General features: G+C 37.7%; 1 protein-coding gene and 1 pseudogene across 1 annotated transcript; both read right to left on the bottom strand.

The window, feature by feature from the left end:
* Positions 1–179: 179 nt before the first annotated feature.
* On the bottom strand, positions 180–16,482 carry LOC126602913 (replication factor C subunit 1-like; annotated as a pseudogene).
* Positions 16,483–23,648: 7,166 nt separating this feature from the next.
* Positions 23,649–26,275, bottom strand: LOC126583009 (uncharacterized). The gene is made up of 2 exons (XM_050247305.1): positions 25,838–26,275; positions 23,649–23,897 (listed from the first exon to the last, which is right to left on the bottom strand). Exons 1-2 carry the CDS (start codon positions 26,123–26,125, stop codon positions 23,784–23,786), a joined length of 402 nt encoding a protein of 133 aa, XP_050103262.1. The 5' UTR covers positions 26,126–26,275; the 3' UTR covers positions 23,649–23,783.
* Positions 26,276–27,959: the final 1,684 nt, after the last annotated feature.

The raw sequence follows: 27,959 nt of genomic DNA, 5'->3' as shown, positions 1-27,959 counted from the left end.
TTGACAACAAGGGGGAAAGAGATGTCATTCCATATCATGCCACATCAGATTTGGCTTTTCGGTTGCAAAATATTACTGCTATCCTTTTTTACCGTTACTGCTTATGTGGTCATTTTGACTCTACGGTGACTGAGAGTTCATAGAAGGTCCTAATTTGATCTAATCTAAATTAAACAACGTAGAGAGCAATTCGAACTTGCATGATGAGGATTATGTTGTTCTAGTCAACTTGACTAGCTCGGGTCTTACCACATTTCTAAAAGACGCTACTCCAATCAAAACTATAAGATCTCATTTGACAAATGTTTTTAAATGATTGAAACCGTTTTTATAGATAATGTTTTTAGATTCCAAAAACACTTGAAGTGCTTCCTGCTAAAAGCATCTGTTATGCGTTTCTTGCTGAAAACACTTCAAATGCTTTTCCAGAATTAACTTTCATTTTTATTAAGATTAGGTTCCAAAAAAATATTTTATCTAAAAATGCTTTCAAGTGTTCAAAAACACTTGTCAAACGAGCCCTAAATCTGGAGGTCAAGCATCAACTATCAACCCTGTAAACTAAAACTGAAACCGACGATCCTACCATTCCTCACCTACCAAAAATACGTATGTACGGAGGAAATATCTATTTACATATGCCAATAAAACCTGCCAACGCCATAGCAAGGAAAAGTTCCATCTCTTCTTTCATCTCCCTTTATCTCTTTCTCTTGGCACCAGCTCGGCCACCCTTTTTCACGCTGGCAGCAGCAGAACCACCTCTACCTCTGCCAGCCGGTGTCTTCTTTGCACTTGAATTTGGCACACCCTTCAAATCGAATTGTACTTGCACTCCTGCATAGTATGAGGAACACATAAATCATGCATTCTGGAATAACATACATCTAAATAGCCTCAACCTATGATCTTTCGAATTTAGTCGCATCCTTGTAGGATACTACCAGTTACCTTTGGTGTTCAAACTTTGCAGTTCCTTTTGCAGCTTTTCACCAACAGCAGAACCTTCTGACAAATTGTGAAAAAAAAAAAACAATCACTAAGTGAGCACCAATAAGTCAGATGGTATCCAGAAGCAAACTAGCTCGCGTAATCTTTAGTTCCATTTACAACCCTAATATCATAATAAACCTATTTTACGAGTAAGTTTCTTCCGGCAATATAATAGAGAATTACAATTGATGCACAAAATCGGAGGGATCTTGGAACAACATAAATCCGCTCGTAAATCTGCAAGAAAGTAAAGAACACAAGATGTATTGTGGTTCACCCTAATGTTTGGGCTACGTCCACACTGATGTTGATCGTATTTCTCTGTAACTGTATGTATGGATTACAAGTGTGAGGGGGAGTCCCCCAGAGAAAGAGAGAGTTTGAGAGAATTTCTCTGTTTGTGAGCCTTGTGGCTTTGTATGTGAGGATGTGACCTTTTGATTATGAGGGTGAGGAGACTTTTTTATAGATCAAAGGCTCCTCCCTTTTACATGAATCATTGGCTTAATGTCTGGAAGCTCAAGTAACGAGGCCCAATATAATATGGTACCAACAGTAGTTCCCCAAGTTTTCAGTCAAGAGTCTTTTGGCTGGAGACTTGAAATTCAATCCATGTATGGGCCGAAGTGGCGGTTGTTCGGAGATGGTCTTTGTATACTATGCATTGAAGCTTTGTAGGTGAAGCTTTGAAGCTTGAGCTTTTGTAAATAAAGCTTTTGAAGTCGGAGCTTTGTAAATAAAGTTTTCGAAGCTGGAGCTCTGTAAATGAAGTTTTCGAAGCTGATTGACATGAGTGATGCTCATGAATGTTTATGTTGATTGACATGAGTGATGCTCATGGATGTTGACATGAGTGATGCTCATGAATGTTTATGTATGATTGACATGAGTGATGCTCATGTATAATTTTGGACTACTGGACGTACTTTTGATCACCTGATTGATGATAATAGCAGCAGGCTGTCGAATAATTTTGGAGTACGGGACGTACTTTTGATCACCTAGTTGGTGATAATAGCAGCAAGCTGCCGAATAATTTTGGAGTATTGGACATACTTTTGATGACCTGGTTGGTGATAATAGAGGATGAACCGTAAGTGAAGGAATGAAGGTTGGAGTTTGAAGCCATAGGGCCTGGCTTTTTTAGATATATGGGTCTTTGTCCTCCACATAACATTCCAGCCCATTATTTTGGGCTTGCCGACATTTTTTTTTTTTGCATGCTGCCTTCTTTACATATCAGTATAACTATACAATAATTGCTCCAGTTTGTAGAAAACAACTTAATAAAATATTCATTAATGACAGTGGGTATGGGTTGTAAAGATAAGAGTCTTATCTTTGTGGTTGTTTTTCATGAGTGCGAATAGATGAATGAGTGTGGCAGAGGAGAGACATGGGCATAGTGGGAATGATGCTTAATGTCTTATCTTTGCAGATTTGCACGTCTGCTTTACAGCAAATACACCCTTAGCTTTTCCATACCGTCCACCTTCAAATCAGCAACAAATTAGTCTATTTAAATACATCCACTTGCTCATTTTCCTGTAGTTTTTTTAGAAAAGTGGGAACATACATGATGAAAGTTTTCTTTTTCAAAAGTTGATGGCATTTTCCGACGACTTGATATTTTTTCTGTTCGTCATAGTCTAAGGATGGGGACTACTGTTTGTACCATATTTAGGACCTCTATATTTAGACATTGTATAAATACTCGGGGACTCAAATATAATTATGTAATAAATGAAGGGGCAAACATGTAATAAGTGAGGAGTCTTTATTCTATAAAATGACTCATCACTCTCTTCATCAAGCAGAGAAAGTTTAGTCCATGGGAAGAGAGAAAACGTCTCAGAGAGGGTAAACACAGAAAATAGGTTAGATAGCACATTGCCTCTAGCCTTTTTGTATATTCACCATTCAGAGTGAAACAATATCAACATCAGTGTAGACGTAGCCCAAACATTGAGATGAATCATGATACATCTTGTGTTATTTACTTTCTTACAGATTCACGGTCGGATTTACGTTGTTCCAAGACCCTTCCGGTTTTGTGCATCAACATTTAGCGCGGTCTGTGGGAAATCGACACAAAAAGCTATGTCGGTTCTTTTTCATTTTTTTCATTTTTTTCATCTCACTACCGTGAAACCTCACCACAATATCCACCGTGAATCTGCAGAAACCAAGAACCCAAAACTTTTCCAGAAAACCCACAGAGCCACCTTCTCTCTCACTCAGTCTCTCTCTGCAACATTTGTTGTTCTCTTTTGCTTCGCCACCGCTTTAACGCCCACTCAACGGCAAACATCTTTACCGGAGATCCAAGCATTAACGGCATTTAAGCGTAACCTATACGACCCGCTTGGCGCGCTGGACGGCTGGGATGCGACTAAGTTATCACACTCCACCTAAAACCTCCGTCAATCCCGTCTCTTCGTTCTTCATCCACCATTCCGATACAAGCTACACTCTTCCGAGTTCGACTAAGTCTCCCCAAATGGCAATCCCAGCCAGGTGATTCGCCGGAAATGGACGTCCTTTTCGACTCAATCAACGTTCGAGAGCTCTTGTCGGCGTAGGACCTCAGCAACCCCATGACCCCTCTGTTCGCACCGGATCTTCGCCTCCTCATCCAATGCCTCGACTCCTACTCACTCCAAATCAAGTCCAAAATCCAATCTTACCTCCTCCCTCACCACCAGGATTTCGCCAACCTTTTCTCCGTCTGCAACGACGCCGTTACACACTCCAATCAAATCTCCGACGACGTCGATCAGCTTTTGAGTTTGATTTCCAATCGCCCGATCGAAGCGAAGATCGGGCAGATTATAAAGAAGATGAGCGCCACGACGAAAGAGGTGAGGGAGAAGAAGGCATTGTTGGAGTTGGTGATGGCAATTATGGCAATAAGTGAAAAGTTGAATGGCGCGAGAGAGGGGTTGAGGAATGGACGACTGAGATTCGCCGCTGAGGAACTGAGAGAGCTGAAGAAAGCTCTTAGGATTTCTGATGATGATCGTATCGATGAGAGAGAGCCCGTGGTGTACAGCTTGCTGAGGAAGGAGTGGTCAGAATGCTTTCAGGAGAGGAATTCGATTTGGGTTTGTAGATTTAAGAGGTGCTTGTGAGGTTCATCGGAAATGCGGTGCGGTTTGAGCGGGAATTAAATAGAATCCATGTCAAGTATGTACTAAACATTGATGGAAACGATGGGATTGAGCTCCGCATAGTTTTGGATGTGGTTGGAATTTTGGATTATGGTCTTGCTAAAGTAGCTAACTTAATGATCAGTTCTCTCTTCCATGGCTGCCCACGCAATCTTCCGCAGCCACAAAATCAAGAGAGGCAAAGGCGATGCAGAAACAATGACAAAGTCGATGAGATGCAAGAGAGAGAAGAGGCTGAGAGCCATTCGGAGAGAGCTGGTGCAACCCTCCCCGCACCCACTTCGACCTAGCCATACCCATGTTCCTCAAGATTGCTGAGTACAAGGCCGGCATCGTCCCCGTCTCTTACTACCGGAGATGCGGAGCTAGATTCCCAGCCCCAGATTATGACGAACAGGAAGAAAACCAAGCCGTCAGAAGATGCTATCAACTTTTGAAAAAGAAAACTTTCATCATGCATATTCCCACTTTTCTAAAAAAAAGCTATAGGAAAAGGAGCAAGTGGGTGTATTTAAAGAGACTAATTTTCTGCTGATTTGAAGGTGGGCGATATGGAAAAACTAAGGATGTGTTTGCTGTAAAGCAGGCATGCAAATCTGTAAAGATAAGACATTGAGCACCATGCACATGTCTCTCCTTTGCCACACTCAATCATCCATTCGCACTCATAGAAAACAACCATAAAGATAAGACTCTTATCTTCACAGCCCATACCCACTGTCATTTATGAATATTTTATTAAGTTGTCTTTTGCAAACTAGAGCAATTATTGTATAGTTATACTGATGTGTAAAGAAGGCAGCATGCAAAAAAAAAAATGTTGGCAAACCCAAAATAATGGGTTGGAATGTTATGTGGATGGCAAAGGCTCATATGCCCAAAAAAGCCAAACCTTATGGCTTCAAACTCCAACCTCCATCCTCCATCCCTCCACTTAAGGTTCACCCTCTATTATCACCATAGGTCATCAAAAGTACGTTCGGTACTCCAAAATTATTCGACAGCTTGCCGCTATTATCACCAACTAGGTGATCAAAATTACATCCAGTACTCCAAAATTATTCGGCAGCCTACCACTTTTTTCACCAACTAGGTAATCAAAAGTACGTCCAGTACTCCAAAATTATACATGAACATCCCTCATGTCAATCATACATAAACATTTAGGAGCATCACTCATTTCAATCAGCTTCGAAAGCTTTATTTACAGAGCTCCAGCTTCGAAAGTTTTATTTACAAAGCTCCGACTTCAAAAGTTTCATTTACAAAAGCTCTAGCTTCAAAGCTTCACTTTCAAAACTTCACTTACAAAGCTTCAGTGCATGGTATACAAAAACCGCCTCCGAACAACCGCCACTTCGGCTCATACATGGATTAAATTTGAAGTCTCCAGCCAACAGACTTTATTGACTGAAGACTTGGGGGACTACACTTATGTATTGAGGAACGAGCCTTTATTCTATAAAAGGAACTCCCTCACCATCATTGGAGAGCATCGCCGCCTGCTAAGCAACCATCTCATCGCGAGTATCAACTCTAACCCATCACTTATGTATTGAGGAGCGAACCCTTATTTTATACAAGGGACTCCCTCACCATTATTAGAGAGCATCGCCGCCTGCTGAGCAACCGCATCGCCGCAAGCATCAAATCTAACCCATCACTTATGTATTGAGGAGCGAACCTTTATTCTATACAAGGGACTCCCTCTACATCATTAGAGAGCATCACCGCCTGCTGAGCAACCGTCTTGCCTCGAGCAGCAACTCTAGCCCATCATTTATGTATTGAGGAGCGAACCTTTATTCTATACAAGGGACTCCCTCACCATCATTAGAGAGCATCACCGCCTGCTGAGCAACTGCCTCGCCGCGAGCATCAACTCTAGCCCATCATTTATGTATTGAGGAGCGAGCCATTATTTTATAATAGGGACTCCCTTACCTTCAACGCCGCAAGCTGAGCCAACCAAGGCAACATAAGCCATAAGCTGAGCAACCTTGCAACATGTGCTACTTCTAGTTGAGCATCATTTCACATTGAGCACCGCCCCATATCGAGTATCAATTCTAAACGACATATAATTACTTCGGCCCACACATGGATTGAATTTCAAATCTCTAGCCAAAAGACTATCTTGACTGAAGACTTGAGAGACTACTGTTGGTACCATATTATATTGAGCCTCATTACTTAGGCTTCCAGACATTGAGCCCATGATTCATGTAAAAAAAGAGGAGCCCTTAGTCTATAAAAGAGCATCCTCACCCTCGCAATCAAAAGGTCTCATCCTCACACACAAAGCCACAAAGCTCACAAACAGAGTCTCTCAAACTCTTTCTCTAGGGGACTCCCCCTCACACTTGTAATCCATACATACAGTTACAGAGAAATACGATCAACATCAGTGTGGACGTAGTCCAAACATTGGGGTGAACCGCGATATATCTTGTGTTCTTTACTTTCTTGCAGATTCACGGTCGGATTTACGTTGTTCCAAGACCCCTCCGGTTTTGTACATCAACAACAGTAATCCTAAAACAAACCATTTCTGGTGGCGTCGAGTTTCCTGACAAGAAACAGAGCAAAATCCTAGAACAATATTTAAATATTCCACAGAAATGCACACTCTCAGGCCATAATATATCAACAGGTCACGAAAAAACATTTCTAGAAGCGTTCCCTGTATTTACTTTCCTTTCTGCAATTTCAGAATCCCAGATAGCATGGAACATGCCCTCCATTTACTATGGAGTACAATATATTAGCATACACCATTCTTATTTTACAGAAGAATAATGATAAAGCTTTCTGTTCCAGAAACATCTTAAGGCAACACCTTTTCACAAGATACACTGCAGAGCAAAATGGCCATTTATGGGTGTGTGAAAACTTTCCTAAAACTAAAATAGTCCAGCAAAATGAATTATCTATTAAAGAGAAGAGGAGCAGCATAATGATGACAGAAAAACTTACCCAAGTCCTCTGTATCTGACGAATTTTCATCTTTACTCTGAACCAAAGTATCATCATTGTTCTCACCAATGACATCATCAGATGGTTCTAAAAGCGCAGCAATTCTCTTCTTAGGGACCTTTTTCATTCCAGGAATAGTAACAAAATCTGCAGCTCGTATCATCCTTGTTTTGCTTCCTTCTTTGTATGCTTTTGTCGGAGCTGCTTTTACAGCAGGCAGTATGCCATCTAGCGGATTTGGATGCCCCTAATAAATAGCTTATCAATGAGAAAACTTGTAAAATTTTGGAGTAGTATAGCAACAACCAAGCCTGCACTAAGGGTTACCTGAAATTTGGATAACTCCACAATAATATCAAAGTCATCCTGACTAATGGAGTAAGTATTCATGAACTCCACAACTTCCTGCACAGCTTCATCCTGATATTTTTTAACACAGAAGATGGATTTATTACTGATCATCAATCCAACTGTTTTACATACTTTGCAATTAAAATAAATCTTCATATACTAAAATAGATTATCTCCAACCTTAGGCAGTTCACGGAGAGGCACGGTCAATCGTTTCAGAAGAAGAGAAAGGTATCAACTTGCAGTGTTTCCCTAAACAATTTACAAACGAGAAATTAAAAAGCTTCCAAGGGACACAAAATAAGACAAATAAAATAAAAACAGAGTGGTAGAGAGGGAGGGAGGGAGGGAGAGATAGTGGTCTTGAAAGGACACATTCACTATAAAACCTTGACATGACGAACTTTTTAATTCTTTTTTGTCACAACTACATGATAAAATTTCAGGAATCCAATACAATATATCGAACATAATCCAACAATTCGAAATTTCCAAAATTTTCAAGTTAAAATGCAACAGTAGGACTGAAAACAGAAGAAACAATGGCCATGCACGCACAAGAAAATATAAATTTACAACTTTCCAGATGGATCTAAAGTTCTAGTGTTCCATATAAACACCAATGGTAGCATATTCCTTATATAAGTCAATAACACTCGGCATTATGGCCTTGTTTGTGTCTGGGATTGGATTGGAGAAGTCACTAGATTCAATGTATGTTGATTGTTGAATGAAGAAACGGATGTAACTTCCAAAGTTTGTCCAAGTTTAGGTAGAAGATGGATTTATGAAGGATTGACAAGGATAAGCTTCCTTCATGACTAGTCCATCTTCTACCTTCAACATGGAAAAAAATTTCGAAGTTGAATCAAGTGACTTCTCCCATCCAATCCAATCCTTGACGCCAAATGAGGCCATATGGTAGCATAAGCCATTGCAAAACTCAAATTCATTAGGTTAGTGACCAAAAATTCAAACATAGAACAGAAACTACCTCCCCGAACTAGATTCACGAGAAGCAAGAAGATGGACATGCAAATCTTCCAAGAGCCTAAGATTTTTTCCTAATGTTGAGTTCTTTCCCAGCCACCCTCCAAATCTATTAAAATTCCTTTCTCCCTGCACAATAAGGTCAACTTGTGACAACAAGCATAAACGTTGTTGCATGTATAACATGTATATTTCAAAACACTTAGAAGATATATAACCCAAAAACAAATTTTATAAAGTGAAAAATGGGATAATTAAGTTTCTTTTTACCAGTGGGATTTTAAGTTGAACCAGCGGTCCAATGACAGAAAACTTTTTAACAGTACTATACACAAGCACAAGTCTATAAAACAAGATCCCTAATATCATGTCACCCCTCTGTGTGGCTTTCTGGGTGTAATGGGATCATAGGAAAGCTGTATAAATAAAATGTGAACAGCAACAAAAAAAATAAAAAAATCATTATAGACCATTTATATGAAGGCTGCAACAATATGTGCACCGCTGGAGCACACAGAATGTACACATTTTCAAGGCCAAAGAGAGGACCGGTTAACACTCTTTTAAATTTATAAACTTGCAAACAAAAGGAAATAAATTACCTGCTCAAGTGTCTCTCTCTGCCCCCGCAACAATGCAGCACTGGTTATAGATATAAAATAATACCACGAATCAGAAATTATGAATCAACTCATAAGAAATTATCTCAACTTCCAGAGCTGATGCGAAGAAACATATGGAATTATAGAGGATGAAAGGCAAGCACTTTGGGAAAGCTGCCATTGCCGATATTTTCTAATCTCTACATTGAAAATATCTCCATTGCCAATAGACTCAGCGGCACGGGCAATCAAGTTCATACGTTTTATCCCACTATCATCTTTAACAGCTGAACTTGGCCTATAGTTGATATAATTTTCCTGCCAGAAATTGAAAAAGAGAACTAATATATAATATTCAAACTTTGTCTACAAATATGATCATTTGGTTGAAGGAAAAAACATAAAAATTAAAGGGTGCAGTTTATAAAATTGGATGGGTGCAGAAGCATAAGTAGATTCAATGTTCAAGTGAATGCAACTTTGCATCCAAGTCCACCAAGAATCTGACATAGAATTAAACAGAATTTATTGATCATTACATAAAAGAAGATAAGGAGAATAACATTCTGATTCTTGTCATTTGCATGGGAACAAGCAGCACTAAGATCTTAAATCAACTAACACGATTTGAAAAATTGTAGAAGATTTGAAGTAAGAACACACTAAGCCTCATGGGAAGAGAGATAGAGGGAGATGAGTGCAAGAATCTGATAACTTAAGTCAAAATTTCGATCTTTTCTTCCTATGTCATTGTTATTGTACCAAATTACGAAATATTCAAAATTACATCTCACGATACAGATATTCCTTTTTCTCTTTTCTCTTTTATTTTTGGTCAGAGTCAAGATACAAATGTTAAAAATAATTCTTCATATTGATGCAAGTTCAATTTTGTAAGAGTTCAGTATGTGAAAGGTTGTAAAGACAGTCATGACAGTTCAGTATGTGAGTCTTGGAATCATTTTTAAGGTGTATAATGGATATCACCCATCTCCATTTTTTTTAGTTCATTTCTTTATTTTTATCAGAAATTGCGTTCTGATTTGTGAAATAAGTCAATAAAACATCAAAGAAATTTCAAAAAATTGTTTCCCAGAAATTAGGCTCCTACTAAGCAAGTGTACCTTCGAAATTCTGCCCCCCCCCCCAACAATTAATATCATCTCCAACGGAAAAGAATTACCAGGTAAAGCTTCATGCAGTCATATTTTTATTATAAAAACTCCATTCCTGACGTTATTGTCATATCCTTCCAATTAACCTATGCATCATGTTGACAGTAAACACTGCAAGTCTTTTGTTCCTCCAATAGTATTCAATACTGAAACAAAACATACTAAAGCATTGCACTGTTTATTATAGCATATTTTATGCAGTATATGCCAGCCAAAAAGCACGTGTACTAGCAAAGGAAGAACCTGGATTAGAAGAGGGACTAGGTCACGATCACTCATGCTCAGGTCAACTCGCTCATCCATTCGCAACTTTCCAGTGTTAAAACCAAACAGCCTGCAACAGAAAAGACATGTCAGCATCGCACACCTGGTTACTTTTCATGGCCCTAATGGATCAATCAGAACTTGTGAAGGATGGCACTCTGAGAGCCCATATATTTCTTGATATAAGAGAAACAAAAATACCGTATCTGGTCATACAATAAATGTCAAAGATTGTATGGGATAAAGTAAGGTAGGTTTTGAGCATCATGACAGTGGAGTTTTGTGGGATAATGTAAGATTTTGGGTGACAGTATCGGTTTTGTGGGATAATTTGAGGTTTTGGACAATCATTACCAGCTCTCTTTTGTGTTTACGGAAATATCATATTTTTGGCAGATTGGACGGCTGTACTTATTTAAGCTTATGCATTGTGTTTGTATTCTTTTTGTATGGTAGACGGAAAACTTCAGTTCTCATAAAATAAAGTTTATTTTTTTTTAAAAGTGATTGGGTTCAGTGCAATAAGTTGTTCTGATTTGTGGATGGTAGGTTAGTTTCTCTATTTTTCTATTCTTTCTTAGCGGATAGTTTGTCCATTTTATCAAAAAAAAATTTTGTTGTGATTGAAAACGAAAAAATATTTATGTATATAATTGAGAACAAAGCAATGAAGCGCAAAACATGGTTCAAACGACTCAAATTGTGATGCATATATCAATCAAGAAACCAAGTTCAGAAAATTCAAAATCCAAATGAATAAGAGGAGACAGACATATAAGAGATTCAAAAGACAACAAGATGCAGAGAACCAGAGTCAAAAAGTGAACTTTACTGCCATACTTGTCAACAGCTGTGAATGGTGAAATGTCTTCATCCTTTGAACTGCTTAATAAGCGCTGCCGTACATCATCATATTTAATGATTGACATTGAGAGGCTCATATATTGCAATGGGTTAACTGCCATTCGCATGTCTCCATTAACTTTTTCTGCAAGTTCCTCAAGAGCAATCTGAGACAACGAATAGAAAATTAATCAACAAGGGGGGAGAAGAATCTTGAGATACATGTCAAAAACTAAAATGATACGATTCTACAGTATAGTGCATTACAACAGCAGAAATTGTGTCCCACATGATATTTTAGTGAATCCAAGCTTCTGTAGCATTATAGTAGATGAAAACACCAAAAAGTGTACTTCCATCACCATGGGAAAAATGCAGAGCTATAAAGTATTTACCTCATTAACTTGAAGGCCTTCAGCATTTGCAACTTGCATCAACCTCTTTGCCATCTACAAACCATGAACAAAATTTAATAACAGCAAAGTGGCAACAACCTTATTCAAACATTATTCTTCAAAGGTATGTCAAATATAAGTGACAAAAAGCCTAAAGTTTCTTAAAAAAAAAAAATCGCTTGCCAAAATCTCATATGCAATTTCCTTATCCATGCAATGCATACACACAATCATAAACAAAATCTTGCAAATGGAATCACTATTGCAGAGTTTTATAGTTGAAAATTAATCTTCCCTTTCCTGGTCAACAAAAATAATATGTCAAGTTGTCAACCCATTTGTTTAACGATCAAAGTTAATATTTGGTATCAAAGAAATTTTTGTGGCACTCTCATCACAACACAGTAAACATTATAAGATTACATTATTTTACCATGTTGTAGAATTCTTGAAAAACATTAGTCAATGACTTTATTGAAAATATGTTGCATAAGTTATGCATCATAAACAGCATAAACAAATTTTCATCCCATGTGTCAGTTTATATTCCTGAATGCAGACAAACGTATGCCAAAAAGAAAAAAAAGAAAAGAAAAAAAACCTTCAACAAGAAGGCATGATTAAGAATCAATAAGTAAATGTGCAAGTGACTAGAAGAAACATTATGAACATTCTTCCAAATACTCAAATATACAGAAGTACAGACAATTTTGCGAGGAGAGAGGAGACCTGTTGCTTGGTAGGTTTGCGAAAGCTGAGAAGCAAACAGTAGTTCACAAGACTTATCAGTTTCTGACTATAACGATCATTACAAATGCAGATAATAGGAATTTTTGAAATCTTTATGCTAGCAATAAGATCAGCAACTCCACCCCGATCTCCAGCAGACATCCCATCAACCTCATCCATAATCAGCACAGTTTTGGGATGCTTTGATCTGCAAATTTAACTAAGCATTCACAAGAGAAAATAATGCTGTCAGGCACATCCTATGCGTAAATGCACGCTAAATAATGGATAATATAGATTAGGATTACTTACTGTATTCACCCTTGAAAGATGTCTCTAATCCCACATAACCCCGAAAGTTACTTTGACCCAATTTCCCCCTAAATTCACTTTTCGGTCCCACTTTACCCCCTCATCAAGTCTGTCAAATTTTCCAAGGCATGGCATGTGAGGAACCTATTGATTTTCTTATATGTAAGCCCCACACGAGCAACATAAAAGTTTATCGTTTAATATTTTAATTAAATATGGCAATCATATCTAAAAACAAAAAAGTTAAACCAAAAACACACAAGGTTAATCCCACCGCCAAACCACAACCAGGACCCCCCTCTCTCTGCCAAACCCTCATCCAACCCTTCCCCAAACTCCAACAGATTTTTTACTTCAAATCCTATTCCTTGCACCCAATTCTCCCTGGCACACCCACACCCCCAGCGGCCTAATCTCCCTTTCCCCCCTTCTGCTTCTCAACCCACCCTCTCTGTTGTTGACTTTTCCAATTTTACCCTCCCTAAGAATGCTCCCTAAGAATCCCACTTGTGCCACATCAGCAGCTACATAATTTTTTACAAAGTGCAATTAGGAGGAAATACTGTGATTAAGCTATTTTTGAGAGAGAGAGAGAGAGAGAGAGCGAGAAACCAACCCATCCATGCTCAGGGCCTTGTTGCTGACAAGCTCTTTAATCGAGTTTGCATTGCTTCCATCAATTCCCTTTTCAATCTTTGAATCAGCTTTCCCTCCACTGTCACTAGCATTTACCTAATCAATTCAGCAATATTCAAATTATCTCATAGTTCTGCAAAATTCAAATTTAGCATGAGAGAAAACAGAATATAGCATTCAGTAACATAATTCAGCAATATTTAAATTATCTCATAGTTCTGCTTCTTGGTTAAAGTATGACACCTCAATTGCCTGGAAACCAAGCATTTGACTGACTAACTTTGCAGACGTTGTTTTCCCTATACAAGGTGTTCCACTTAAAAGTACAGCCTTTTTTGCACCAGAATTGGTTGGGTTTTTTCCTGTTTTCTTATTTCCAGTATCAAGAAATTGCTCATTCCAATGTGCCAACCAGTCATGAAGCTGCTTTACCTGCAGATTAGACTGTACTGATACCATCTGTAGTTCGGAACACTTCCTACTACCCTATGATGAACATAGTCTGACAAAGAACAGATAATAACCACTCAAATAGAAGAACTAGATGAAAGTAGTACAGAACTCAGGAAGATTATTAAAAACCAGTTAAATACATGATAAACTACACGAAACAAAGCAACAAAAATTAGTCCAAAACAGCAGGGCAATCAATTGTAACAAACTAACAAAGATATCATTAAAGTTCCCAAAGTCCCAAAGAGAAGCCATAAATGAATTAATCCAATAATGTATTACAACTTTTTTTTCTGTCATCAGGAGTTCATTTATTCATTCCTCCCCAAACCACCCAAGAGGATGCAAAATGGAGCGCCGCCACAAGGTTCCAAAGTTATTTTTCATCTTCCTTCCTAAATGCATTCAGACAACAAAGAACTACAGTGCCGTAAAATCACCCAAATTAACCAAACTAAGGGACCACATCTGCTCCCAAATTGTGAACAGAAGAAGAGAGTGCAAAAGTACATGATCAAATTATTCACCAGAAGAATGAACAGTACCCTATTGCCCTTATATGCTAGCTGTGCAAGAATATGTACAAACACTATGGAGACAAGATAATTGAGAAATAAGACACCCTCGACCCTTTTCATACATTTAGATTATACAGAAAACCCAGCCAAACCAAAAACCAAATTATAAATCTGCAATTAGAAAAACACACCCAAATTACTTAATGAACTGGGACATACTCTTCAATGTTACTTTCTTAGGGCTTTTATTGGGCAAAGATGCTGCTGCAGCATCATCCACAGATTTCTTTGCTTCTTTGTACAGGTAATTTAGCACCGACAGATGCCCAAATCATATCAAACAGTCCATCCTCGGTAAGAAAAGCCGTACTACAGGATACAATTACTTTTCAGATAAAAATAAAGCAAGTTTAGGAAATATGAAAAATGAAAAATCTAGTTCAGTTCAAGACAGCAAACCCAAGTTCTTTAGCTTTAGAAGATTTCCTTCCCTCAATATCTTCATCACATAAAAGATAGTTCTGCAAATAGACTATGTTAATCAAATGCTAGCGGTAATATCTAAATCCAAGGGATCACAAGATCGAAACATGAGCATACCGTTTTCTTGCTGACAGATACAGTAATACAACCGCCATGACATTTAATCAAATCCTCTGCTTCTTCTCTTTCCAAACTGTAAGTAGTAGAGTTTTAAACTTCAATATTAGAATGAATGGAAAACAAATATTTATTGAAATCTACCAAAGGAAAAAAAAGGAAGAGGAACTTCATGCTACTAGACAAACATTATACTTGAAACTATAATACCAACACAACCCTGACAAGCATGTGAACGTCACACATATATTACAATAAATACCTGTCAAGTGTACCACTAATTACAAAAGTCAAACCAGCTAAACAATCTGGAGCACCTTCAGGAACTTCCTGAGACATGCAAACATGGACTAATAGTTAACATCAAGGAAAACACAATGATTTTAATAATCAATTCCAGATATTCCAAAACATTAAACCTTTTCTCCTTTGTGTGGGGGATCTTTCCTTTCTCCATAATTCATAAATCCGCCTCGTCCAGCGCCCCTGCCTCTTCCACCAGCTGGTCCTGCAGAAGCACCTCTTCCACCACGACCCCTACCAGCCGGCTTGAGGGGTGATTCAGCATTCTTTCTATCATCATCGCCACCTTCATCAGTAGCCGTAACCTGCTGTGGGAATCTCATGCCAGACGTGCTCTTCAGTTTCTTACTAGGTGTGGCATCAAGTTCAACTGATTTCTTCTTCGAATTAGGTGAGACAAAATCATCATCGTCGTCATCAACAACTTTGTGAGCTTTTTTTGCAGGTGAGGGTTTAACACATTCATCAGGATCCTTGTGAGGCTTTCTTTTGGATGGAACTTCAGTTGTTCCATTTTCATCCTTTGGTTTATCTGTGGGAAAATACTTGCTAGTTTTCCTCCTGCCAGAATTTTCTTGACCTCCTTGCACCTGGTTTAGCACAGATAACAGAATTAAAGAACAAAACGGAAACCGTATTATGATTAATATAGTTTCCCAATTCCCGTGTTCTGTGCACTAGCCAACTCGGGGTCAGTGGCATTTCAGTTTTGGTCCGAGATTCTGATTAGATTCCTTGCCTAGTACAAGAATAAAATACATAAAATGATAACGAAAACAATCCTCCTTTTCTTACAATTTCTCAGCAAAACGGAGCAGTGGAAAGATCATACTTTCTTGTTGTTCCAGAAAACAACATGGAAACAAACGTAAAATGCAACGAACCTACTGGTTCTTTAGGCTCAATCTTAGGTGATGAAGGAGCCGCCGCCGGTTTCTTGGTGTTTCCCTTGTCGTGGGACTTCATAAACCACTTCCTAATATCGGCCTGGGACTTGATTCATCCAAATGAAACAAACAAACAAACAAACGCAAGACATCAAATCATCAGCTTATGAAGGGCAAGAAGAAGAATCAACAGTCAAATCTTTGAACCCTAGAAAATGGAAAATAAGAAAATTGGTATTGAGAAGTTACCACGTCTGAAGCTTTGCTTAAAGCTACAATGCAGTATCAATGACACAATGGCTATCACTGCCTCTTACACAATAAAACCCACAAGAAATCAAAATTATCTCAGAAATCAAACCCACAAGAAAACTTGAAGAGAAAAAATATGTGCCCTTCTCTTCAGGGGAGATACGACTGAGGTGTTTGCCTTGGGGTTTTTCATGGTGTGTTTGGGGTTTTTAAGCTGTTGTTTGGTTGCTGAGAAAATCAAGTTAACTGGCTTTCATTTCAATCACTGCTTTGTTCTTTTTCTGCTATATTTATGTTTCGCTTTGATTTATTTATTTGTTTTATAATTATATAAGTATTTATCAACTAAATTACTAAATAATATGTCACAAATAAAAAATAAGCAAATTAATCAAATAATCCAATCACTAATCTTTATATTATTTAATTTACAAAATTTAGTCTATTTAATTTTCCCAATATTACATTTTTTTTTAATTTTCTCTTTTATTCACAAACTATTAAATAAAAATAAAATCATCACACTGAATATACGTGTATTTCTTAAAATTCCAAGCTTTCAAAAATAGTATACCAAACGTACAACCATATGGGCATGATAAAGAAAGTCTCCCGCATGCACCTCAATAAAAATATTTCATTAAAATTACAATAAAAACCAACTAACTATCATATCTTTTAAGGTGCATAGAGCTCATGAATAGAGAAAGGTCTTTCACACATGGAGATAAGCTAGTCATTACTAGGATGGTTATGTATTCTTTTTCCAAACATTTTTCTTTCTTTTTCCAATTTCGATTTATACGGTAATCTTTTTCTCATTTTTGTTTTTTTAGTATATCGATATTTTTATACTAAGGGAAGGGGAAGTCAGCTAAGCCACATAATAGGCAACCTAATTTGATATCGAATTTGTTGAGATTCAAACCTAAGATCTCTCACTTCTAAATGAAAAGGAATACCACCAGATCGTAGTACTGAGTGACATTTAAATCAAAATTCTCATTTTAATCCCATTTAAATAGTAAACAAATTTGATGAACATTTAAATCAGAATTCTCATTTTAATCCCATAATTATGCCATCTCCAATAGTGGGCTACATAGCCCAATTTAACCCCTTTTGCTCTCAATTTCATCTTTCAAAGGAGGGTTACATAGAATTATCAAAAATAAATAAATTTAGTAGGCAAATCCTACTAGCAGGGCGGATGGAACTAGGGACCAAAGTGGTCCCAACACCACCGGAGTCCAGAAAACATACGCAGTTCGGTCCTTTTGAGGACCCGTTGAACGTCGGTATAGATTCCTTTTGTGCCCATTAAATGTGCAATGCAATACATACTAGGTATATCTTAACAAGTCCACCAAGTGAATAAACTGATCAAATTGTTTTAACATATGTCAATATTTGTTGACATGTGCACAACAAGTCCACCAAGTGAATAAACTGATTATTTTTTTTTTTTGCGCATGAATAAACTAATCAAATTTATTTCAGCATATGCTAATATTTGTTGACATGTGCACAACAAGTCCACCAAGTGAATAAATTGATTTTTTTTTTTTTTTTTTGCTCGTGAATAAACTAATCAAATTGTTTCAGCATATGCCAATATTCGTTGACATATGCACAACAAGTCCACCAAGTGAATAAACTGATTTTTTTTTTTTTTGCTCTTGAATAAACTAATCAAATTGTTTCAGCATATGCCAATATTTGTTGACATATGCACAACAAGTCCACCAAGTGAATAAACTGAATTTTTTTTGTTTTGCGCTTCGCACTCTATTCCTATCTAAAAAAAATACTTGTATTTAACAATAGGACTCTCAAGCCCGTTTATTTGCCTTCACTAAGGGGGCGTTTGTTGCACCTCCTTAAAAGGGACTGGCTTGGACTGTCTTAAGCAAGACTATAATCCCATGTTTGGTAAGTTGTTGGACTAACATAAGTGGGACTCGCCTCGACTACGAGTCCCGCCGCACTTCACTAAAGCCGTTTATCTAATCCCAAGCTTTCGCTTGGTATTAACAGGGACTAGAAAGGAAATGAGGCCTACGTCCAATTCCCAATTTTTGCTTGCTAAACCCAGACACCCAGTCCCTCTGCGCTCCACCTTCTTCTCCGGCGCTGTCACCATAGCCAGGCTATCATCGTAAGCCTAGGGAGGACGACGACTGCCGCTGCAGGAAAACTTCGATTGATTTGGCGGTGTGGGTTTAATTTTGAGCACCGACCATGGCGTCCTCCTCGAGGCCTCAAGCGCTCCGTTAGGAAGATGCGCCGGCAAGTTTGTTGCTTTCTTCTGCAAAAGCGATTGACGTCGATTTGCAAAAATTGACGACGCCTCTGTAAATTGAAAAAAAAAATTGGGATTTTTCTGTGTTTGATTTGAAGAGAAATAAATTAAAAGAAGTGAAGGTTTGAATTGAAGAGAAAGAAAATGAAATGAAGAGAAAGTATGGGTTTGATTTTTCTGAGTTTGATTTTTAATGGGAATGGGAGCAATCTGGCATGCCAAGAACATGAAACGTATGAAAGAAAGAAAGAAGAGAAGTAGAGAGACAGGGAGAGAGGGAGTCAAATTAAAAAAGTGTGTATAATAATAATAAATTATTAAAAAAATGAATTAAAAAATGACAGAAAAATATTTGATCTACAAAAATAATTGAGTCCGTGCTTTAGTCCGATACTGCACCAAACGCTTCACTAAGTTAATCCAGCTTAGTCTAATCTAAGCCAATTCAGCTTAGTCCTTGAAGCTAGTCCAGTCCGAGATAGTCCGACGCAACAAACGCTCCCTAAGTCTCTTTGGATTGGACTGTATTAATCTCTTGCGTAATCCCATGTTTGTTTTACATGGAGCACCCATATTAGATGATCTTAGCGAAGGAATAGGATTCTCTCTTTCTCCTATTATCATTTCATTTCATCCCCTCTTTTCACACCCTTCTTTTTACCTTATTCTCTATATAAAAAATTCAAAACAAATTTAGACGTGGGAAACATCAGGATTGCTAAGACTCATCTTCTTCGCTTCGCCAAGCGAAAGGTCAATTCCAGTAACCGTTGGAAAGGGGTCTGATTCTTTCGAAAAGAGAAGCTCGACGACTCCAACTTCCGATTTACCACCTACGAGATCTTCATCGCCGCCTGCCGCACATCCATCGATGGAAATGTATGATTCTCGACGACTTGACATTCACACCCACCGCCGATGATTCGCCGACTCCGTTAGCCCACGCTGCAGACTGCGCTCGTCTGCTTCCACGGCTGCCCACAAGATGAAGAAGGTAGGGGTTCAAATCGCTGGGCTCCAGCTCCATGAAGAGTGGGTCGGTCAGGTCTGGGTCCTGGGAAGCCTAAAGGGGCTATGACGGTGGGTGAGCTGGTGAGGATTCAAATGGGAATTTCAGAGGTCAGCTCAATTTCTTCACTTTTTTTTCTCGTTTGTGTTTTTCGTTGATCTGACTTTGAAGGGTTTAATTTTGTTTTGATTTCTCTGTGATGTTTGATTTCTTAAATGTTTAGTTGATGGGTTAGTGGATTGGATTGCCATCTTAATTTGCGTAATTTCGATTTTGCTTGATTTGAAATTTACAACTCTAATTGTGGTTGGGTTTTAGGGATATCTTCCGTTCCATGTTTTCGTGTTCAATGTGTGAATTTCCTTCAAATTTGGGGAATTTTCATCTTAGTCATTCGTTTCTTTGATTTGATAATCTTTGAAGGATTTTTTTTCCTGATACGATGCTGATATGAATCTTTGAAGCATAAGCGTGTGTGAATTTATGCATTTTGATGCTGCAATGCCTGTTTGAAGGATTTTTACTAATGCCAACACTTGAAAGCATGTTGTATAATAAAGCTTAGATGCAATGACGCACTAAGAAGGTTTTCAGTTTCAAGATTGGAGATTTGAATTTGTGTAGTCAAGTTGTCTCTGTTCCATTGGAAATATGAGTGGGAAGCTCTTTTCACTTGTGGTGGTAGTGTGTGTCAACCTAATTGTCTCTGTTCCATTTGAAAAATACAAGGTGTTTGATCTGAAATGGGTATTGACATTTGAGAATTTATTTTATGATTTTCCTTTTCAATTATTCTAATTTTATTTTTCTGCAAGATTTGTTTATGGATGGCTGTTCTAAATGGTTTCTATCGGGTTGCTTGGTATTCCTCACTGATTGTTCTGCAATTAGCTGACATTCTAATCTACTTGTGGAAGAAATGTTGATATTCCTCACTAATTGTTCTGCAACATGTCTCTATATTTCCAATGTGATTGTTGATTATTTGCTTAAAGTTTTCACCATTATTTTTGGAATTGGTTGGGTCTTAATACTTTTTAACGTTTACTTGAGTTGAATCGAAATTGAGTTATTTTGTCCTCTATGTTGAGTAGAATCGAATCTGTAAGATGATGAACGTTCAGTAGAACACTCGGTGACATATGAAGAACTGCAGCAGTGGCTTCCTCGTAAACTTGATGAGTTTCGGGCTGGTCGATTTACAGAGAAATGTTGTCCTTGGAGGTTAAGCAATTGAAACAATGCATTTTTTTTCAGACTATCAATTTGAACAATCGATTGAATGGATTGTGTTTGTGAAGTTCCGGTGTTCATATGGCATTTTGTTGAGTGAAGAGTGCGACAGATGGATTGAGAAGTAAAAATATAAAATAAAATTTAAATTAGTTTTTTTTGTAAAAAGAAAAATATTTTAGTTTAGGACATATAGGGTGCGTTTGTTGCACCGGACTATCTCGAACTGAACTAGCATCAGGGATTAAGCTGGATTGGCTTTCCCTAGACTGAACTGGATAAGAATAGTGAAGTGTTTGGTGTAGTCTAGACTAAACTACATACTAATTATTTTTTATTATTATTTATTTACTTTTGCGTTTAAAAACAACAAAACAACAAATATTAAAATATTATTTATAGTTATTTAACTCTTAAAAACCTAATTAATGTTTCATTTGCTGCCTTTACACCTTTACTTTTATTTTAGAAGAACAACCTTTATTTTTTGAAGAACAAATCGATATTTCCAAAGCAAATCCTATATGCTTCTTCATTCCTCTCCGCCTCCTGCCTCTTCACTTCCGCTCACAAAATCGGTTGCAAATCTTAAAATCAAAACACATAGCAAGAAAGAGATTGACGGAGGAGAGGTGCATGTGTGATTGTCTCGAAGGTAGAAGATGAGGGTTGGATCTGGTTTGGGTTTTCTGGGTGAAATTTTCAAGCTCATCCCACTGCAATTTTTTTTTTTTGGTTTTTTGGGTTATTTGGGTTCGAATTTTGAGAGTTGGATCTGGTTCTGAAAAGGGAACCTTAGGAAATTTTGTTGCTTTTTTGTTTCAGATTTTGCAGGATCTGGGTTTGAAATGGGTTGTGGGACGCGAGGAAGAGGTAGATGGGAGGACGAAGCGGGTATGAGTGAAGCGGAGTAGAGTGGTCTTAGTAGTTCAGCCAATTTGGGGGGGGGGGGTCTCACTAAGACCCTATAGCGAAGCTGTTAGTTGGACTCAGTTTAAGTGAGTCTCATTAAACGTAGTCCCCACGTGAAACAAACACCGGATTACAGTCCAGTCTAGTCCAAGGAAGTTTAGTAAAGCCAAACAAACGGGGCCATATAGTATCCCTAATAATCCAATATTGCAACAAACACTTCACTAATTTTATCCTACTTAGTCCAAGCCAAGCCAATCCAGTTTAGTTCCTAAAGCTAGTCTAGTCCGAAATAGTTCGGTGCAACAAACGCACCCTCAAAGGTTCAAATCTTGTATCTGCTACTGGTACTAGGCTTGCCATATTTGGCCCTCAAAATAAGAACGAGCCAAACTGTTCATGGGCCTAGCATGCACTCGCATCTTTTTGTTCACAAGGCCAGGCACCAGAGTACATCAAACGATTCAAGTTTGAAAGGTAGGCTAATGTCAGCTAGTCGTTAGATTTTTTTTTTTTTTAACAAACGATATTATCTACACTAATGGCGGTGGGGGTGGCTGGGGGAAGTGGGCTAAATCTCATAATAAGGTCAAACACCAGAGTACATCCAATGGTTCAAGTTTGAAAGGCATGTTAATGTCAGCTAGTATTATCTACACTAATGTGGGTGTGGGGAGTGGGCTAAACCTCAAATGTGCTAGCAATAATAATGTGGTTCAAATTTGCCCTTGATGAGAATCGAATCTAAGACCTCTCACTTACAAGTGAAGAGGAATACCACTAGACCATAGTACTAAGTTGTTAGATTAAAAAAAAACACTTAAAAACATGTTTAAGAATAAAAAATAAAAAACTAAAAACGCATATAACGGCTAGCTGAAGTTAGCTACCGTTAAATATGCTTTTAATTCTCTTTTTCAACCAAAATAAGATTTTTGTAAAATCAAAATGTAGAAATACCAAAAAAGATCTATAAATACCTATCCCACATGCTCCACCTATTCACATTATTTTACACTTATTTTCTTCTAATATTTCTTCAAATTTGTTCCCTCATTCATTTCATAGTCCACCATCTCTGAAAATTGGTTAACACTACAAAGGGTGGAAATCGGACACAAAAGGAAGAGCCCTTTGCAACGCTTACCATCAATGCTCCAAAGATAGCGTCAAAGGGGACTAGCATGTCATCGAAAACTCTTTGGTGTTGCGTAGTACAAAAATACTTGGGAGTTGCACGAAGGCATATCCCTCCGACAGTTAAGAGTCAGACTGCTCAATCACATGATAGAGATAAAAACCGGACCACCAAATTAGGACTTATGAAAAACAACTTATATGATACAGGTTCAATGTCACCACAATGTCATGTTCCAATAGTACATCATGTGAACGAAAAGTTGTGACGCTCCATCCTTGTATCATTGGCAAAAAAGCATCACGGTAGCGGTGTGCCAATGCTGTGAAAGTCCTATTTTTGATGCTATGTCAACTTGTTTTGCACTCCCAAACGTTTAAATGTTTTTATAATTTTGGCATTCTTGTGCTTTAAGTAGGATAGGGAGTCTTGTATACATTCTATCGGTTCATCATCTCTTCCTCATTGTTCTTTCACTCCAACTCAACTCACAAGGCAATGCAGCAGTTGTGTGAACATAAAACAGCATCCCGGAAAACGATGAACAGATCTACTACCAACTTGTCGTGAATCTTATAAGTAGTAACAAAGTCAAGACTGGAAAGTGAAAGGGAAAACACTTTCTTTACTAAGCACACTCAAGTTTCCATGTACTGATTTTGTTACAGTAGGAAGGAATCCAGATAGTAACTTGCAGTTTCGATGTGCAATATTTCAAGGGTTGTAAACATATTAATACCCTATTCATCAGCAGAAGATCGTTCGTCATCCGAAGACCCGTCCTTTTTATCCCTTCTTTCCTGCCATCTTGCCCAAATCCACCTCAAAACCAGATACCCTCCAAGAGCGGAAAGCTGAGAGTAGACAAAGCAAAATCATTAAGAAAACTAGGTGTGGCTAGACCATGAGAAGTAATGAACAGAATGCCAACAACTTCGTACCCAATGAATTACCTATTGAGAATCATATTATTAAAAATCTGAACTAAACTACAAATTTGTAGAGAAAACTACAAAATTTGCAACTAGTGTGCCAACCAGGATAATTTTTGTTACATCATCTCAAGACAGAGATTCGCATGCTATCAAGATTGGAGTCATATGTTTAAACATACAAAATCAACACTGCCTTAGAGTACCCATGCACCATAAGCAAGTCTGACGATCATGTAAATTGTATGCTCATGACATATATAATATATTACAAATATATTAATACACACACACAGACACACACACACATATATATATATATATAGAGAGAGAGAGAGAGAGAGAATCCTGAACCATACAATTGCGATTTCCTTGTAAAACAAAATATGAATGCTTTTCTTGATCAAAACAATGAACTACCCATCGTAACTTAACCCATTAGTCCAAAATTTTGAAGTGGATTTTTTATAAGCACAGCAACCCCAAGCTAGCACTTACAGCTTCTATTTGATACAGTAGTATAACTAACTAGTGGAAGATTTTAGATGTAAAGATGCAGAGGATGCTCACAATTATCAAATCTTTAACAAACTAATGTTCCAAGTCCCTTCGTTCCTCATGAGAAAAATATTCGGCCAGGAACTAATTTAATTACATTCGACAAGACACTGGAATGCTAGGTTGAAAATTCTAGTTCAACAATCAACACAAATCATCTTGCTAACATATCTCCATCCAGTACCACAGTTTTTGACTGATATTGTTACCTCACCGATTAGCCATGCCACAGATTTGGACAACTTATATCTGTGTAATGTCATATCTCCTGAATTAATCTGTCATATTCCGCAGCCCACCTAAATCTCCATGACAACTTTCCCTACTTATCTTTTTCAACTATACCAAAGGAATCAGCTTGAGATGCTATGACCACTATTCTAAAATGATCATTGTTCACGTGGAGATGGCCATGTCATCACCAAACTTCAAAAGAAAATCCACGTTAAACTTTTGTAATCCTTTTGCGACTCTCGCAATATAAAGACCACAAGCTCAAATCAATCCACTGTAAAATGGTCTCTTCGCCTTGCCATAGTTCCCCTCCTTAAAAATGCCATACATTCACTGAGCTAAGCAACTAATTGCAGTCACCAGAACTAACCAGACCATCATCAAGTTAATAATTACTAAAATTTTGTGTTTTGAAACAAACAGTAAGAACAAACAACCGAATTGTAGGGATGGCTACGAAAAAGACTAAAATACTTTTATCCGATTCCCTTTACCCCTTTCTCAGTGCAGCAACGCAAACCCCTTTTGTGTAGTTTTACTCTTATACTCGGCCCCTTCCTATTCAATTTAGGTTTGTGGCACTCAAAAATTCAACATACAGCATGAATCATGATTATCCAATTTTTTTTACTGATTCACACAACATGATATGTCATTTTTTGGACCCTATAAATTATTTTCTTCAAAAATTCAAATTTGATCAACAAAAAATTCATGTTCAGATAAGAGGATGCAAGAAACCAACCCACATACAAATACAATCATAACTCAAAACCCAAATTTCAAATACAACTAAATAACAAAAAATCATGTAAAAAAAATCAAGAATACAATCATAACTCAAAACCCAAATTTCAAATACAACTAAATAACAAAAAATCATTTAAAAAATCAAGAATACAATCATAACTCAAAACCCAAATTTCAAATACAACTAAATAACAAGAAATCATGTAAAAAATCAAGAATACAATCATAACTCAGAACCCAAATTTCAAATAAAACTAAATAACAAAAAATCATGTAAAAAAACAAGAAGATAAAATAAACTAGAGTAAAAAAAGGCATGCCTGCCAGAATATAATAGGATTGGAAGTCTTCGTTATGGGCTCTTCGTACTCCACCGCCACGGGAGGAGGAGCCGCAACTTGCGCTTTCGGGAAACTCACAACCACCGGCTTCTGAATGTTGCTTTCAGTTCCTTCGTCTGCTTTCCTTGGCTCATCTGCAACAACGACGCCTTCCGGTTCCTGCTTCAGGAAGGGGAATTGAAGCTTGAACTTGGGGAAGAGTGAGAACAAGTTTTTGGGTCCTTTTGGGCCGTCTTCTTTGATTACAATCTCTGTGTTTTCTGCCATTTTTGGGACGGAAAGGGCGATTCTGAATGTGGGTTTGGATTGTAAACGGCGGAGGAAACGAGCAGTGTGGCGATGTTCATGAGACGTTCTAAACGCCGCTTTTTATTAGATGCTGAAAACGAGCAGATGCGGTGTTTCGACCCAAAAAAGAAAAAAAAAAAAGGAGCATTTTGTAGGCATAATTTATTGAACAATTATTAAGATTATAGAGAGAGAAATGTACCACAATAGTAGAGAGAAGAAGAGAGACGTAATTGTGGGGTATGCTCATTGTGCCTTTATTTACAGTAATAGTGAAGATTAATTCCTTATCTTTTAGAATTACAATATTTAATAGGTAATCTACTCCTAATAGGAATACAAGATACATTCCAAGATATACTAGGATTTATACAATCACATTCCTAATATAATAGGACGGCAACACTCCCCCATGAATGTGTAAATACTCAAGTAAATGGCGCATCAGGTCTTCAATGATGAAGCAAGTAGAATTGATGAAGTCGTCGGCACAATGAGCAAAAGCGAGTCTTAAATTAACGGAAGAATGTATAAAAAAGTAAAACTCACAAAACCTTACTATGATAAAACCCAAGGTGGGAGAAAAACTCATAATCTCAGGAGAAAAGTGAGAAATTGCATTAAGTCAAAAATATACGCCTTTTGGACGCAAGTAGAAGAGCTTACAAGGGTATGATCAGCCTAGGATGGGTGCCTCGTTAAAACCTAGTTAGGTAGCAAAAACTCAGTGGGAAAAATGCTCCTAATCATAAGGGAAAGTAGTACATTAAGATCAATTGAGTATTATTCTAGATACTCCCCCTAAGTTTGACATAACTTCCAAATAAAAACTACAAGCATTGCATATGAAGAGTTAGGCATACCAATTCCTCGGACAAGCTTCTATAAGGTTGACTTTGGCATTGATGTTATGCAGAGGTTGGCAAGGTTGTCTGGGATCGGCTTGCATGACTTCAATCTCCTGATGTTTTGCTGATGTAAATGTAGATGCAGTATGTCTTGGCATTGACTTCGTTGATATATGATGGCTTGGTCGGGTTGATATATGCGGCATAGTCTTAAAGGATCGTTATCGGGACTCAACGATGGATGAAAACACAACAAGTATTTCGAATATGCTTAACAAGAACTCCTAACCATGTCTCACTTGTGGTGTAGTGAAGTAAGGTGAGTCTTGGAACGATTCGAAGATTTTCGCAACTAAGGTCATATCGTGGACCTCCAAGATATTGTGATATCCCTAACAGTAAAGACATAACCATTTGGGGATTTTGCCTTGTGCATGTTTGATAAGTAACATGCGTCAGCATAACAAACAACATAAACATAATTTCGAGGATCAGGGGGTTGAATCCGCTGAGATGCTTTGGGATTTTCCCTCGTAGTACCTTCAGAGTACGTCTTTAATACCAATTCAGTGGATGCATGTAGGTGCGGTGCTGCATTTTTACCAAGATCAACAGCGAATGAGATGTCCTGTCTAAATACAATGAACTAAGTACAATGAAGCGCAAAGTTGAACTTAGATATGGAATTTCGGATTCCATAACCTCTTAAAGTGTCTCATTTGCATATAATGTATGGACGATCAAAGGTATACTCAAAGGTGACACATTCAGGGTGTAGTTCGACTGGTAGACCAAAATACCGTCAGAACAATGTTTCAACTTCGAGTTAAGGCATAAACAAGTTTTCCCAAAATCCTTCATCTCAAATTCCATCTTCAGGTGCGAGGCAGTTTTCTCAAGCTCTTCCGGAGTCTTGGTGAGATTCATGTCAACGACATAAACTGTAACTTTAGCAATTTAGAATA

The sequence above is a fragment of the Malus sylvestris genome, chromosome 2 (genome assembly GCF_916048215.2).
Source record: "Malus sylvestris chromosome 2, drMalSylv7.2, whole genome shotgun sequence".
NCBI lineage: Eukaryota > Viridiplantae > Streptophyta > Magnoliopsida > Rosales > Rosaceae > Malus > Malus sylvestris.
The sequence above is the reverse complement of the archived record's forward strand: the minus strand, read 5'-3'. Positions and strand labels throughout refer to the sequence as shown.